Source organism: Stegodyphus dumicola, chromosome 1 (assembly GCF_044657685.1).
Source record: "Stegodyphus dumicola isolate Sdum_Otavi_A_Nest chromosome 1, ASM4465768v1".
NCBI classification, from domain to species: Eukaryota; Metazoa; Arthropoda; class Arachnida; order Araneae; family Eresidae; genus Stegodyphus; species Stegodyphus dumicola.
The window spans coordinates 161,459,382-161,475,820 of NC_140768.1; the positions used below are offsets into that span (position 1 = coordinate 161,459,382).

Genomic DNA, 16,439 nt, shown 5'->3' on the forward strand with positions numbered 1-16,439 from the left:
ATAAGCTAAGCTAAAATGATCTAATTATCTATTTCAGTTAATGTTGGAGATTGCGTTGTTTCTTAATCTTCGAATTGGATCCTGCTTATTATTTTTTGCAGACTGTTAGAGCAATTTTATAAAAGTAAGCTTTAACTTTCGATTATGTCAAAAAGAATTTCCGATTCTGGAGCTGCCAAAGGATATCTACAAAGCGAAAGCACGTTTCGATGTCCATCAAACAAAAAGTGGAATTGCTGCAAAAATTGGATAAAGGTATATCCTTTGTTTCTCTAACCATTCGAAATCTGTTTATAAATTTCACGATGCTCTGCGGGGGAGGGGAACGTCGCGTCGCGCATTGAACTGGAAGTTGATCTGTCAGCACTATCCTTATCTTCAGGGCAGATGTTTTTATTTTATTCGGCTTATAATTCCTTACTAAATGTAGTATTTTATCTCGATGTACTCCGTCTTTGATATGATTTAAATCAAATTCGTCGTCATTATAAATATCACGAATACACATCAAATAGTTTTCTGGTTGCAATTTTCTAATTTCGACTATGCGTAATGTATGCTTTACGCATGCGCGCGTTGAAAGAAATGTTTAATAAAGTAAACAAATAAATATTAAGCTTTTTTTTTTGTAAATTTTGATACCCTTTAGATCATAATTGCTCTTTATTTCATAAATTATGGTTTGATATTTTTAATTTTATAATTTCTGCATGCCATCTTACCAGATTTAAATTGATGATCTATAATCCGGAAAAACCGATAATCCGGAATCGCCGAAGTCCCGATGAGTCCGTATTAAAGACTTTTGACAGTAGTATCATTTTATTGTGATTATTGATTAAGAAAGTAATATTTTAATCCAATGCCGACTGATAAGGCTTTGCGTGCCGACTGTGGCACGTGTGGCCATAGGTTCGCCATCATTGGTCTATTACATTAGCTTTTTGTACGAGCTACTTGAAGTATTCATGAATGTATATAACAAATCTAACTTCTGTGAGATTTTCTTAGCAGCAACAGATATGGAATTTATTGAAGTGCTCACCGAAGGTCTAGAAAAAGTCGTATTGGTGCGTGGAGGTGGACGAGAAGTGATCACCATCTACTCCTGAAGCTCTAGCTCCGATAGGTCGGAAAACCTGCGGAAGCAGTCTGTAATACGGGTGAGCGTCAATCTCCAAAAGAACTGTTGCTGCCTGATCTTAAAAAACAACCATGGATGCACTCTTTGTTTGTTGTTTCATAGTGTTACTGTTATAATTTTGTACATGCTTCCCCTTTATCTCGTAATTTCATTTCTAATTTGCGTAGAACTCGATTCGGTGCCCTTCGATTAAATGAGCTTAGATTACTCAGATGCATTACTTAAATAGCCTTGCTCTTAAACGATGTTTAAGGCAAAGCTATTATTGCTACATTATGACTGAATTTGCAAAGCAAATCGTCAAATAACATTTTTAGTCAAGTAATTGTATATCATCCCAGATAGTGAGAAGCCCATCTTTAGAGATTACAAATCATATTTGCTGATTTTCTAGCTGTAAATTATAAGATCATCGTAATAATTTCCTGTCAGTATTTTACCTTACTTTTTTTTTCTTTAGATTAGAATGTGCTGCTGCTTGTGCTATTGCGGCTGCACACGTTTTCTACGATTCCTGTTTCTTTGACATATTTATGATTTTTTGAACAGAAAAGAAAAGTACTTTATCAGAAACAGCCTCATTTAGTCCAGTGATTTTTATTTCAAATTGTGTCTACCTGTTATCCCAGATGAAATTAATTTTAAAAAAATTTGTTTCAAGTAAGTAATTTTTATTTGAAATTTTCATGGTTGTGTCCGGATAATTTTCTTTTCATATCTTAATCTGAATAATTCAAGTTTATCTTAATCACGTGTATCGTCAAACTAGCTTTCGAAGACTTTCCGTGTACGTTCTTTCGTCTCACTTGTACATATGTATTATTCGTAGATACGAATTAGATGCCCGCAACCAGCTTTTTATACACTTATCTGTTATTTGTTATTTTATGTTACCTAGTCCGTGGACTTATTGTTTGTACACGAGTCAGTGTTACGTTTCATTGATCTAGTCATTCGACCTGCCAATATATACCTGTGTTTTAAATTAAGATGTTGTTTGTACACTTTATGCTAGTCCAGTTACATTTTCACACAGCTTTCCCTTTTGTGTGTTAATTTCTCATATATTTTAGAATAAAATAAGGATTGTTGTTACGTGTATACTTCAAAATATATTTGTTCAACTCCTAATATTGTAAGGCGAGCAAATTTAATGTTGTTGTTATTAATAGTATTACAATTTACAGTTTTGATAATGAATGATATATGCTCAGTTTGTGAGAAAGGAATACAGTTATAGGCATTTTATGGTAATCCAAGCAAATTCATTATTTCTTTTAACGATGAATGTTTACATATTATTGATATAACGAATACTTAACTAACTTTGGTGGTTTCTTATAAATGCTGTTTAGTTTTATAAGAGCTAATTTGTTTACATTATGTGCTTTGTTATTTCTACATTCTCAAAGTTATATACCACTATATAGTTGTTGAGTAAAAGAAAAACAATGCACTTATTTATTATTTCCTGCAAACTAATATAAAAAAAAATATTCTTTTACATTGAAACTTTTTTTAAACTGTTTTTATATTCTGTTTAAAGTGAAGAGATTTTGATCTTAGTAAAAGTACTGGTGCCAAAGATAGTTTGTGAACCCAAAATATACAACAGCAAAGTATCTGAAATTTTTACCCAGACTAGTCAGTATACATGTTTATATTATTACTGAACAATGCAGCTGTTGCTTTAAAATCTGGTATACTCTTTCCAAGATAATCAACTACTTACTAAAACTGAAAATTTAGTAACAGATGAATTAAAAGCTAAAATATCCACAAAAAAACTTATACTTCTTTTTTATATGCATAAATGGTTAGATAATTAAAAGTCAAAATACTGAAATTTAATGTAATAATATAGTTGTTTACTTATTATACTAGATCTACAGTTCAAAAGAATTTATTTGTATCGCAAATGTAAAATCACTTCATGAAAAAGTTTCAATATTTTTGTCTCGGTGACTCGGTTAATGTCTCAAAATGTAATTTGTGCTTTGTAATTACAGCAATATTGTAATGAATATATTCTGAAAGATAGTTTTAAATTAAGAACGTTTTACATCATCTCGCACCTATTTTTACGTAAACAAATACATTTTTTTTGCTTATGTTTAAACTTAAGGTGATATTTCCTGATGTTTTAAGTAAATTGAGTGCTCATTTCATGGTTAAACAAAATTAAAATTTCTTTATTATTAATAGTATTTTAATAAAAATGAATGCATAGATCAGATAGGATAAAATGTGCTCACGGCTGACCTTTCAGAACATTTATGCATAGCATAAACCATAATGGCTAATTACGAGAAATTTATATTTTCAGAAATGAATTCAGTGCCAATAAATGCAAACTCTGAAATGTCAGCTTTACACATATGCAATACAAAGGCAGCTAATAGGTGCAAATTGCAGCTTCTAAGTTAAGAGCAGTTATGTGTAGTATGACAAAGTAAAAAATGTCCCCATGGAGTCAGTAACTGCATTAATATAACAGCTCTAAAAGATAACATTTCTGATAAATTGCAGAAATTTAAAGAGTCAAATAATATGTAAATTGATGTTATGAGCATAAAATTAAAAACAATTATTTCGTATTCTAATGAAAAAAATGGAAGCAAGTTTTTACATCTTTCATATTCAGTTAATATTTAAACATTTCATAAACATCATATGCTAGATATATTTATGTTAAAATTAGAAAATTTCGGATACATATATTCGAAAACATTACAGAGACTAGGAACAATAAATGTAATGTAACATTTTATCACTTATAGCATCATAAACAATCATAAAATCAAGACTACTGTGCAGTCATGTTTTTATTTTATGTGTTCTTTTCTGTCAAGTTAAGAAAATAAGTTAACGACAACACGCTAAATATTATGTTAAAAAATAATAATTTTAATTATTAGTTTTATGAATAAAATTATGTAAAACTCGTGAATATATCGAATTACTCAATTTTATTTAGTAAAACAGTATTCTGCTACACTTGAGTTTCATTGAAAGCTACCTGTGATTTAAAAAGGAAAAACTTTCATATATTCGCAAGTTAAATGAATATATAGATATATATACCACTTTTATCTTCAGAATTAGTATATTTGAAAGAAATGAGACTGCTTTCTAAGTATTTTACTCAATTTTATAAGTGGAGACAATGAAAGTTACTTAAAAGCCATTGAAGGAGTTAAATTACAATAAATTTCTATAGAAAGTTGACTGTAAATTTTTAACCACTTGAGCACTTCTATTGCTGTTAGGGTAATTTGTGATGTATTTATACTGTTATCCTAGATGTTATTTAAATGAAATTAGAATTCGAAGACCTGAGAGAAATGTACTAGGGTTCGGTGCTAGAATACATTATTACAGAATTCAAATATTTTAATCATTGTTATCAAATAAAATTTAACTCGTATAAATTATATAAAAGAAAAGTTATCTCATGTTTAATGTCATAAATGAAACATGTTATTTATCTGAATGTTTTTTAGTTATGTTTTAAAAATTCTATTACGTTCAGTTGCAAATGTAAATGGAAGAAAAAAGGACTTGTTAAGAATTGTCTTCAGTTTTTATAATTTAAATTCAGTAATTACACGACAGAAAGAAATACAATCTGCATTTTATTTTTAGAAAAAAAGTATTCCATTATATTTACGATGTATAACACCCAAATGAATTAATTTCCAGGAACTTCTCTCAGCATTTTTATCATAAATTATTAGACAAAAGAAAACTTTTGTTAAGTTTGTAATCAGTGCAGTAGTAAACTTCAAAGTTATGTAGAATTACAAGAAATTTGTATATGAAATGATATGTTCTCAACTTTAGTTTGTAAACTGTAGTATGTTTTTCTTGTTGAAAACACAGATTTAACCCCACACTCGAATGTAAAAATGTAAAATCTCTACATGACTATGTACCGAACCACTTAATTACCTTTCGTAGAGTGCAATAAAATTTTAATGTTTTTTCATCCAGACTTCATTTTTTTTTAAACACATACATATCATACTGAAAGTAAAGGCTATAAATACGTTAAATTTGATTCTTACAGGATAAGTGAATTATTTTTGCTTTGATGATCACATGATGCGAGACATCGAGTATCTGTAGATCGTTTTATTATGTGTAGATTCATTTTGGCCGGAAAATAACACTCTACTTACTATTTATTCTTTAAATATGTCAGGGGTGTTCAAATGAAAAAGTACGAAACATTATAACAACTAAACCGGTTGAAATTTGAATATGCCGCTCTGGCATAACGTGGCGAGGCATCTAAGGGCACGAATGCAGTACCCGACGTGGTTGTGTGCGCACGCACACGACGGAGTGAAGTAGGCAGTTGTGTGTTCCGACCAATTGATGCGGCGATGCGTGTGATGACAAAATTAGTCGAATTTTACATTGTGACCGCCATGATGTCATCGCATGCACTGCCGCATCAATTGGGTGGGACACTCAACTGCCTACTTCACTCCAGTATCATGTGCGGATGCTTGCGTGTGCACACAACCATGCTGGATACTGCGTTCGCGTCCTTTTATGTCTCATTACTACTTTATGCCAGAGCGGCAGAGCTTAAATTAATAAACAAGAAATAAAATCTGACGACTTTTTCTCAAATTTTGGTTGATTCGGACTCAAAAAATTCAGTTACTGCTTCATCGAATAATATGCTGAATGACAGAAGAGGAATTTTGTTGCAATGTGTAAAGGCAGAAATTGTTGGTTTAGAAAAGTTGAATATTTATAGCTTTGGCGGAAGACCCCAAAAAGACAGATTTGCCGAAGAGCGGAATTGAAGTTTTGTTTTAATTGCTTATTAGGACAACACATTTTTATTTATTTTTAACAATAACAATGGTAAAGAAAAAAAAAAGGGTAACCATAGTAACGCTTTGCAACTGCACATATAGTCTCGCAGACGATATGCTAGCGCATAGCAGCACAAGTACAAAAATTTTAAACACTTTAAAAATCGCTGATTCTGTCGATAAATAACTCACTTAATTTGCACATAATATGAAATAAGTAAACACAAATTCAAAATGTTGGCTTCTAAGAGGGCATGTTTGTGTGGAGGACTGACTACATATGTTTAAAATTTGGTGGCTCTAGAAGTCACCATTTTTCCGCAATGTAAGGAACACACAAATATACATACATGCATGTGTATGTGCATGCATTACATACATATTTTCTATTATTTAATAATGGAGATAGTAGATACCACACAGTTAAATTATATAACATACTTCATGAATTAAAAATTCAAGATTTTTCAAATAAAAAATACTTAAGCAAAAATTTCAGTTTTCATATATGTAATTTTTATGATTTCAGTTTATTATGAATAACTAAAATGTAAGCTTATATATTTTAAATCAGAATCTTGATTTCTTACTGATTACAAATTTTAATTGAATTAAAAAGAGAAAACTTAATTCAATTAAACTGTTTATCAATTAAGTAAATAAGTGTATAAATGTAGAATTAGATAACTGAATCCTTTTCATTGTTTGAAAAATCTTCTCTTTTGACATTTGTTCTGTTAATCATAGTAGAAAACTGCCCACCAGCGGCCGAGCGGTAAAGACGCTGAACACTGGTAGTTCGGTCTGAGGTTCGAATCCCGCGAACGGGCTGGCTGCATGGGCGTTTTCGTGGTTTTCCCCATGTGTAACGTGTATACGAGCCAGTTTCCCTTAGAAAGTCCTCCACGAAAGGCATCCCTCCCTTTAGGCAGATAGCCCTCGTGTGCTTTGCCGTAATTAAATACACCACACCACACCATAGTAGAAAACTTAGCATCCCTTCTTTAGAATTATGAAAAACGTGCAACATATTATTTTGCAATAAAAGTGCAAGACCCAGTATTTGATTTCTGAACACAGATGTGAAAATATTTAAAACTTTGTTCCTTTCCAATACTTTATATTTTTAAAGGCCTAAAGTTTATTTATACATACAATATATATATCAGCCGTCAACAGCCCTAGCACAAGAATGATGGCCTGTTGCACATCATTCTGTGTGTCGATACGTACCACCGAGTGTTATCGGCACAGAAGAAAGATCTTTCGAGACATCCGTTGCACCGATTATTGGTTCTGCTCCATAGACATACATGGCTACATGTGGCATAATGAAGGCTGAATATGGACAAATGAAAACACATTTTAGATGGTTCTCAATTCTGATTATACCAGTACAATGGTTGGGGTGGACTCCAACTGCGCTAACAGGGTTCGTACGGTCCTTAAGAGTCCTTAAAGTTTTTGAAGTCGAGTTTTGGTCCTTAAAAGTCTTTAATTTTGGCCAAAATCAGTAGAAGGTCGTTAATTTTAATCATCTGAAATTTCTCTCTGTTTTTACGACTGCCATTTTGAGTGTGAATTAGCATTTTGGAGGAATATTTTTGGCAATTCACTGACGTATATGGTTATCTTTTGAATGGTTTCATGGGTTATACTTTGTTTCTGTTTCTAATATAAATGATTGGATACTCGAGTTTCTAAGCAAGAAGTGAAACATAAGCATTTCGAAATTCATTTTTTCTAATAAAGAGCTCTTAAACAACTTTTCGCCTTGGGGGTTGTGAATTCTTTTACTAAATGGTTCTACATTTGACAACTTGTCAACATTTTGGCGATTCTAAGATCAGTTTCTATAGAAAATTTTTAATTCCGAGATCTGAAAATTTTTCAGCGATTTTTTTAAAACATCATAACATTGATAAATTTCATTAAAATAATGGTAATATATTAGAATTATATTTAAAAAATAACATTAAAATAAAACATTTTTATTTTTCGCTGTCATATTATAAAGTTTCATTTTGGCAACTTATTATACAATATTTTAAATCTGAAAAATAAACAAGGTATATAGCTATAAAGCATAATTTACAAAACAGCTCTTAGTAAAGCAAAATTAGCTATGTAATTAATTAAAATGTCTTGTTTTTAATTTTTTTCATAGTAAGCGTTTTTCCCATGTAATTGTCTCAGATTAGTACATCATCCAACACCCATCAAGTAACCATCAACACCATCAAGTAAAACTTATTCTTTGCATCTACTGAGACTTATATAAAAAACAACGTATCACCTCTGCCGCTTTAATGGCTTATTGGAACCTTAAAGTATATTAACTGGGTTACAAACCCTGGAACTCTACCCAACGCTATGACATTAACTGCATTAAGCAGAGTTTGACTAACTTTCAACACTTGTCAACCGTGCCTACATCCGGCCTTCAGGTTTGTTCCAGTCAGCAGGTCTCTCTATAGACAAGCAGCAGAGGGACAACATTCAGTCTTTTGTTATGAATCATGTTGATTATGATTTCACTTCTCATTTTAACCTATGCCGTTTGACATAAAATCTCCCTCTTATTTGCTAAACCTCTAGACTGGCCAAGTATGTGACAAAATAAGGCATTAAAATAAATAAATAAATAAGTGAAATAAAATAAATAAAAAAATGGTGGCTTGGCAAATGCGTCAACAGCAGGAGACTGACGTTAATTACGGAAGGGGAAAGTAAACGGCTGTGTCGCGGATCATAAGAGGAGATATATTTAAAGAAAAAGTGTTTTTAGGTCTCATTCAGTATCAGTATATCATTAACGTAATTAATGAAAGCCATTTGAAACCAAAATAGGATTTGCATTAGTAAATTATAATTAAGAATAATGGCCCCCATTGTTCTGATTATTACTGGAATAATTTAAAAATTAAATCCGATAGTATCTTAAGATGTTTTTGCAGTTGAAAAAACAAGAATATAACTCATTTTGATTCATCTTTCTTTTCTTTATGAATGACGAATATCTGTTTGCCATACAAATGATCAAATAGGGAATAAGTGTTTAATTCGTAAGATAAGTATTGATTAACATTTCCTATAACTACTTCTAATTGAGGCTTTCTAAGAGCAACCCCCTTAATTTTGACTTTCAGCTTTTAATTTTAGACTAAAATATGATCATAGAATCTACCTTTAAACAATGCAAATCCGTAAGATTATAAGTATTGATTAACATTTCCTATAACTACTTCTAATTGAGGCTTTCTAAGAGCAACCCCCTTAATTTTGACTTTCAGCTTTTAATTTTAGACTAAAATATGAGCATAGAATCTACCTTTAAACAATGCAATTTTTTTTATGAGTGTGCCTAGTAATAATAGTTTTAGCATCGCTAAGAATCCTTTTCTGGATTCTCATATTGACTTTTTCCAAAAAATATTAAAAGCTGCAATTGACGAGTATGAGCAATGCATAATACATACATATATAACGTAAGCATACCATAAAGAAAAATGAACCCCCAACAAAAGCTGATCGACTGCTATTGAACTCTAAAGAGGGGTTTATCAGAGGGAAAATGGCAATTAAAATCAATTAAAATTCCATTTAATTGATTTTAATTATTTATTTACTGTATCGATTTATTACTTATTGTAATGGATTGGAATATTTGCATATGAATTAGCTGAATACTTAAGAAAAATATTATAGCTGCGAGAATCAAAAAAAAAAAAAAAAAACATTTCTTGAATATTTGCTTTTTTATAGAATGCAGATGAATTCATTTTTACTCAACGAAAATCAAAATTTAGTAGCTAATTAATCTGTCCTATATCGAGCACTTTAGTTCAGTGATCCGTATTAATGTGCGCTTTTTTTTAAAAAAAATTAAATGCTTCAAGAATAATTAGAAAAGGACATAATTCTCTTCTTACCCTTAAATTCTTCAATAAAAAAACTGCATTTTCAGCTATAACCAAGTGAAATAATTTTCTAAATATAATTCAGTGTAGGATACATAAAGGTCTATGAAATGGAATCAGCGTTGCGATTCTCTTTAAGAAATATGGTGAAGCTTAGCAAAAAGTCTACGAAGTGAAGTAATTCCGTAGAATATTTTCTCTTTATGATTAAATTGCACTCAATTATACTTTATAAACGACATGTAAATACTATTTAATGTATATGTGTGGATGTGTGTGTGTGTGTGGCTCACTAGCGGCTGAGCTGTAAAACCGTTGAACTCTGGCAGGTCGATCCGGGTTCGAATCCGGATCGACGGGGATGGCTGTATTGGCGTTTTCGAGGTTTTCCCCACGTGTAACGTGCATAAGAGTCAGTTTTGCTTAGAAAGTTCTCCATGAGGCACCCTTACCCTTAGGCAAATAACCGTCGAATGCTTTGCTATAATCAAACAAACCAGACCAAACAATAGATATATAAATAAGTAGCTTAAAAGCTGCTATATTTTACGTATACTTATCAAGTAATATTTCAATATATAAAATAATTAAAAGAAAGGAAAAGTAGGATCCTAACTGATTGTATATAATGTAATCCCTATGAAGGCCCTAACAATTCTTTCTCACTTAAAGTCGTAACCCAAAAAGAGAACAAATTAAACTTCAGATTCAAAAGTAGGATCCTAACTGATTGTATATAATGTAATCCCTATGAAGGCCCTAACAATTCTTTCTCACTTAAAGTCGTAACCCAAAAAGAGAACAAATTAAACTTCAGATACGTATACAATACTGAATCTAATACAAAAAATACAAAATATAAAAATAAATTATATATGTACGAAACCTAACTAACTATTTACATTGATATTACGTAAATATACGTATGGTAATGAACATTGTATAATAAAGATATTTTATACCTTGTTCTGTATTTGGTTCCATTTATATATACCTATACGTAGATATATATAATTTAAGGATTCCATTTAAGGATTATAGTAGTAGTTAATACTACTACATATAAAACACAAAAGTGCATCAATAATGTATTTTTCAGTATTATTTAACTTCCTTCTTAAGAATTTTCTGCATTATAGTTTGCGTTATTTTATTCATAAGTCTCAAATAAAAACAACTATTGTTTATATGTCATTAAAAAATTAACCAAAAAGCAGCGACCACAATGTAATTGAGAAACAGTCCTTAGCCGTGAAAAGGTTGAAAGCCATTCGGTTATGACTATTATCTCACATACTCAGCTACTTCGCATACATGGAACATAGCATTCGAAATGAAAAACTCAATATTTACTACAAATTCATTCGTGTAACAAATATCTGTCTTTCTACACCTATGGCTTTAAAAAAAGATGTTATTCATCTTAAAGTTTATCATTAAGTAATACATTTTCATTGTACAAAATTGCATTCATTCGAAGAATTCAATTTGTATTTTCCGCTGTATAAAAACTGAATGTAGAGAAGTTAGATGTTTAAACGACCCCCAAGACCACGAGCAAGATTACTCCCTACTTTTCAGCCCCCCCCCCCTGTGAAAAAAGGGGTTCTAAATTTACGACCTGACCGCATGTAAAGGTATTTTAAAAAAAATAGCATAAAGCTAACTATTAGTAAAACGTAAATGTCTCTTATCTTCTTTTAAATATGTCCAACTATTATAAGTGTAAAATATTTAATGCTACTTGATAAACTGCATGAAGTTTATTTTATTCTCAAACTTATTAATAATCATGTTAGTTAATTCATGTTTAGTAATAATGCATACTACTTAAGGATCTATTTTATTTTTAGAATGGTATTACAAAAGTGAAATTCAGGCATAGAATAACATTTTTAATTGAGTTTATTCAGTTCCCATTTGCTCATAGGTCCTTAATTTTTTTCATTAATGGTCCTTAAAAGTCCTTAAAAGTACTTAATTTCCGTGCGCAGAAATGTGTACGAACCCTGGCTAAAGAAAATCCCCCCCCCGGGTCGAGCTATAGTCCAACTGCGCCGATCAAAATTTCTTTCCCTTGCTGCCTACAGGGTTACAATTTAACTTTCCGAAGCCAATTGTAGCCAAGAGGAAAATAAAAATATATAAATAGAATTACATATCACAAGAACAAGTAAAAAATATCTAACAAGCAGGTTAATTATTTGAATAACAGTAATAAATGCAAGAGCTAACAAAGAAAATAAAAGGTATTGGTAAACATACATATTAGCATTACAAACATCTTTCATTTATTATAAAAATATCATAAATAAAAATAATTATAAAGCATACAAATTATATTTTCAATAAATTACATCAATAATAATCAAGATGTCTGAACTAGACCGGAAAATTTAATAGAGTTCACTAGCATGCAAAAAATTATTCCATATCAATGTGTGCTAAAGTGTGCTAAAAATATTTTTGTTAATTAAAGTAATCATGTAAATGTTTGCAGAAATCAAATTTAGTTAAATTTAAAAAAAGCTTACCATGAAATCTATTATAACAACATTACTATGCACTTGGAACACTGACGTATAAATTGTAAATAAATTTAAATTATTATTCTAAGAAATTTTTTCTAAAATTTATCTAGAAAAAAGGAATTAGATAAACAATACTGCAAATTAATATAATCAATCAGGTCTCTCAATAAATAAAAGTTTATTTTTTTAACCAAAAATTAAAAACTGGGATGCAAAAGTTTGAGTAATATACTGGGAAATATCAGAACATATAATTAATTAGAAATGTATAATTAAATTAATAACAAGCTAATAAACAGTAACATTAAGCTTAATTTCATTCAATCTAAAACAAGCAATCGATCAGGAGCTCCGCATAACTGAAGTTTTAATGGTATTTTACGTAGATTTGCGTATAAAATAAAAGTTGCACTTATGAAACAAGTGAATAATGTACTGATAGTCAACAGGAATTAAAATACAGTGGTTAAAAATATAACTACTTGTCAGAAGGTATACAAAGTTGCCATGTCTAGAGAAATTGAATGATTATAGAAAACTCATAAAGTTAAGCGCTACAGCGTGAAAAGAAAATTCTGGAATAAACATGTTAAGAAAATTAGATGGAGAAATAATCCTTAATTTATTGATATCTATATAAACTTCACTGGGACTAGAAACTCGGGTCGAACTACCAATGTTTAGTGACTTTTCCGCTTGATCATAAGACCTTTTGAAATTAGGCTGAACAATATATTAAAGAAAATGGAAGATACATCACACGTAAGAACAAAAGTGGGCTGAATTAGAGATTTACATGTTTAATGAATGAGTTAAACTTATCTGTATGCCATTATGAAATATTAGGAATGTAGCATAAAAGCATGAGTGAAGAAGGCAATGGCAATCTAAATCATTTTAATCTAAATGTATAACATTATCAGTATCTGCTATTAATTTCAATACTGATGAAAAAATTATAAATGAATTATATTATAAATCACATGAACTCGTTGCATTATAAATTTCAACAGTTAGAAATATTATTAGCGTGATTTAATGACCATCTTTGTTAACAAATAATTTCAAGTAATTAATTTTACAAATAATTCAACCTGAAACTAGGTTAGAAAACAAGCTATATGCTGAAGATTAAAGCTTTGCCAAGGTGTTAGAAACATCTACTGTTAACTAGAGTTGTGATGCAAGAATTTGTAAAAATTATCATTTAAATATAAATTGGCATAAATACAATACAAAGTACATAAATTCTACATACATGAAAACTTGAGTACAGTGCAACAATATGTGAAAAAGGAATGGATTAAAAGGGAACTGAAAATCCCAGGATAGTTCCGCAGTTCAACGGTAAGATATGAATATAAGGGAGTTCGATTTTTTTTGGAGGGGGGGGGGTGTTGTTGTTGTTGTTAATAATGAAAATTCTGCAGACGCTCATCATTATTAATTTATTTATTAAATGTGTATTAGGAATTAAATGTATGCCAAAGTACATCAGGTGGAAAACAGAATAAATATTTAAACGTTTCTAGTATTAAAATATGGAATTTGTAACAAAGTTAAATAACCTTAAAATAACTTCAATGACTAAAAATGGAAAGTTTAGTACGGGAACATATTTCACTAATATTAGTGTGAATTTAGAACGACTTAAGAAGTCCAATTTTTAGATTTAATAAAGAGAATTTTTTAAATTAACTGTTTACCTAAAATGGTAAATTTGAAAGTTAAAACCATTCTGCTATCTAAGAAGATTTGTTAATATTTATCTAGACAAGAAACTTATTTAAGGTGAACTACAAATCCGATATTTGATAGGTCGATTATGTATCAGTTTTGTGTATGTCATTAATCTATCAAGTTTACTATTCAAAACTGATATATATATATATATCAGCGATTAAAATCTACAACTTGGAAAGGTTTTAATTCTTACAGAGAATAAAAGAGATCTGTCTCCTCATTGCTTTAAGCATCATAAAATTTTAAAATGAGTGTAAAAGAAATTTATTTTTACTTTAGCACATGCCAGACTTTAAATTAATATTTGTTTTGCATGCACAATTTTTACAATATTGATAAACGAAAACAAAGGCTTGCAGTCTCAATAGAATGTCCCATTAATGGCGATAAATGGCTTTTTGTAGCACCCAATCTTCTTGGGAAAGAAATAGGGGACAGGAAACGTCGCGCAGTTCGTGGATTAGAAAAGAGGGGGACGGGGATTTTCGATCAAATTTGGCGCATTTCGTACCCTACCCAATGGTTGTATCCAAGTCTGGGGACAGTGCAGTGGCAGACACCATAATTGCTGCACTATGCATCGCCTTACTATTCTCTCACCTCGAGTTATGGTATAGAATAACACTGGATTTTATTTTGACACTTCCCTAACATGTAATGGCAGCACTCTCAACCGCCATTGCAACATCTCCGAAGTTTTGAAATCATTTATCCTCTCTAACTTTCAAGTTTTGCATTTGTTTGTTGCAAGTTTCAATAGACCATTACAAAACCACATGTAGCATTCAACAATTCTTTGCCTAGATTGCACTGCTGCCTTGGCCTACCCATTCTAATGGTATGACAACTATCAAACACATCAAGTTAATGATTTGCAGGAGGGGGGGAAAAAGAGATTAAGTTTTTAACTTAAAAACAGAGTGGAGTTAGTAACAACTGTTTTGGTGAATATCAGAAGCAATCTTAAACGCTTAGATTATATAAATAGCTGAGTTCCTGAGTTTAATGCAAAAGCAAAGATACGACGATCTTCATCCAAGTGTAAAGGCATTGTGTGCTAATAAGTATATTATTATAATGTCAGTTTTGTTGCAATCTATTGCTTTCACATTGCAAAAAATATTTCCTTTGCAAATATCATGTTATTTCAATGTTAATGTCCGTGTCATTCTAATATTCTGTTGCTACAAAAATGTTACACATTAAAAAAGGGAAACACTCATAAAGTAGACGAAGTGTAACACAAGAAAAATAAAACTAAGTTTGTAGCTTGAAAACAGAGGGAAGTTGGCAACAACTGTTTGGTGACGTCATGCCACACACCTCCTCTATCCATGCGGCCATTTCGACTTAACCGACCTCGCCAGAAATGCGTCATGGAGCGAACACCTGCAACTGCATTCTGCAGGAAAAATCTCTAATGTAAAAGCCTAACAGGGAATCTACATAAAGATTCTTGCGAAACTTAGGAAATCAGCCACGCAGGAAACATTTCAAATATTAACCGAGGCTTATGGAGATGAAACTTTGTCTCATACACGTGGGTTTGAATGGCATAAGCGGTTTTCAGGGGGAAGGGATAGAGTGGAAGATGATGAACGCGCTCGATGCCCTCTTGAGCGCCCAGCACGTTCATCATGATCGAATGGGTTCCCAGTGATGAGATTGTTGATCAACACTACTACATTGAAGTACTAAAAAGACTTCGTGAAAAAGTTAGAGAAAAAAGTCACAGTTGTGGAGTGATGGATGGCTGTTGCACCAGAACAGTGCACAAGCTCACTCGGCCCTATCTGTCAAGCAGTTTCTGACCAGCAAAAACATAACCTGTGATGAGGCATCCTCCTTATTCACATGATTTGGCTCCACGCTACTTTTATTATTTCCTAAAGATAAATCTTACTTAAAGGGTACCCATTTTACATTAGCTTAAGATGTTCAGGCAAAAACGGAGAATCTCCGGAAAGGCCTTCCAAAAACCTTGTTCTAGAACTGTTACCGGCAATCGCAGCACGGAGTGCAGAAGTGTGTAAAAGCTGAAGGGAACTACTTTGAAGGTAATAATGTCATGGAGAACCTATTCTGTAAGTAGTATGATTTATTGGACCAATCTCTCTCTCTCTCTTTTTTTTTTTTTTTTTTTTTTTTTTTTTTTTCGTGTGTGTGTCACGCCTTATATATCAGCTGCAGCTATGCCAGATGAACCATGGCAAAATGTTGAAACAGAGTGGATTCATACACGCAAGCACACATCAAAAGCTTCTTTTTT

At 31.2% G+C, this 16,439-nt stretch overlaps 1 protein-coding gene across 2 annotated transcripts in view; it reads left to right on the forward strand.

The window, feature by feature from the left end:
• The window catches only part of LOC118205151 (solute carrier family 12 member 7-like), a 430,643-nt gene extending 425,511 nt beyond the window's left edge, over positions 1-5,132 (forward strand). For both annotated transcript variants that reach the window (XM_085822721.1, XM_085822719.1), the window contains one exon: positions 1,021-5,132. In XM_085822721.1, the coding sequence (XP_085678847.1) occupies positions 1,021-1,112 (92 nt within the window). In that variant the 3' untranslated portion in view covers positions 1,113-5,132. The remainder of the gene's footprint in view (positions 1-1,020) is intronic.
• Positions 5,133-16,439: the final 11,307 nt, after the last annotated feature.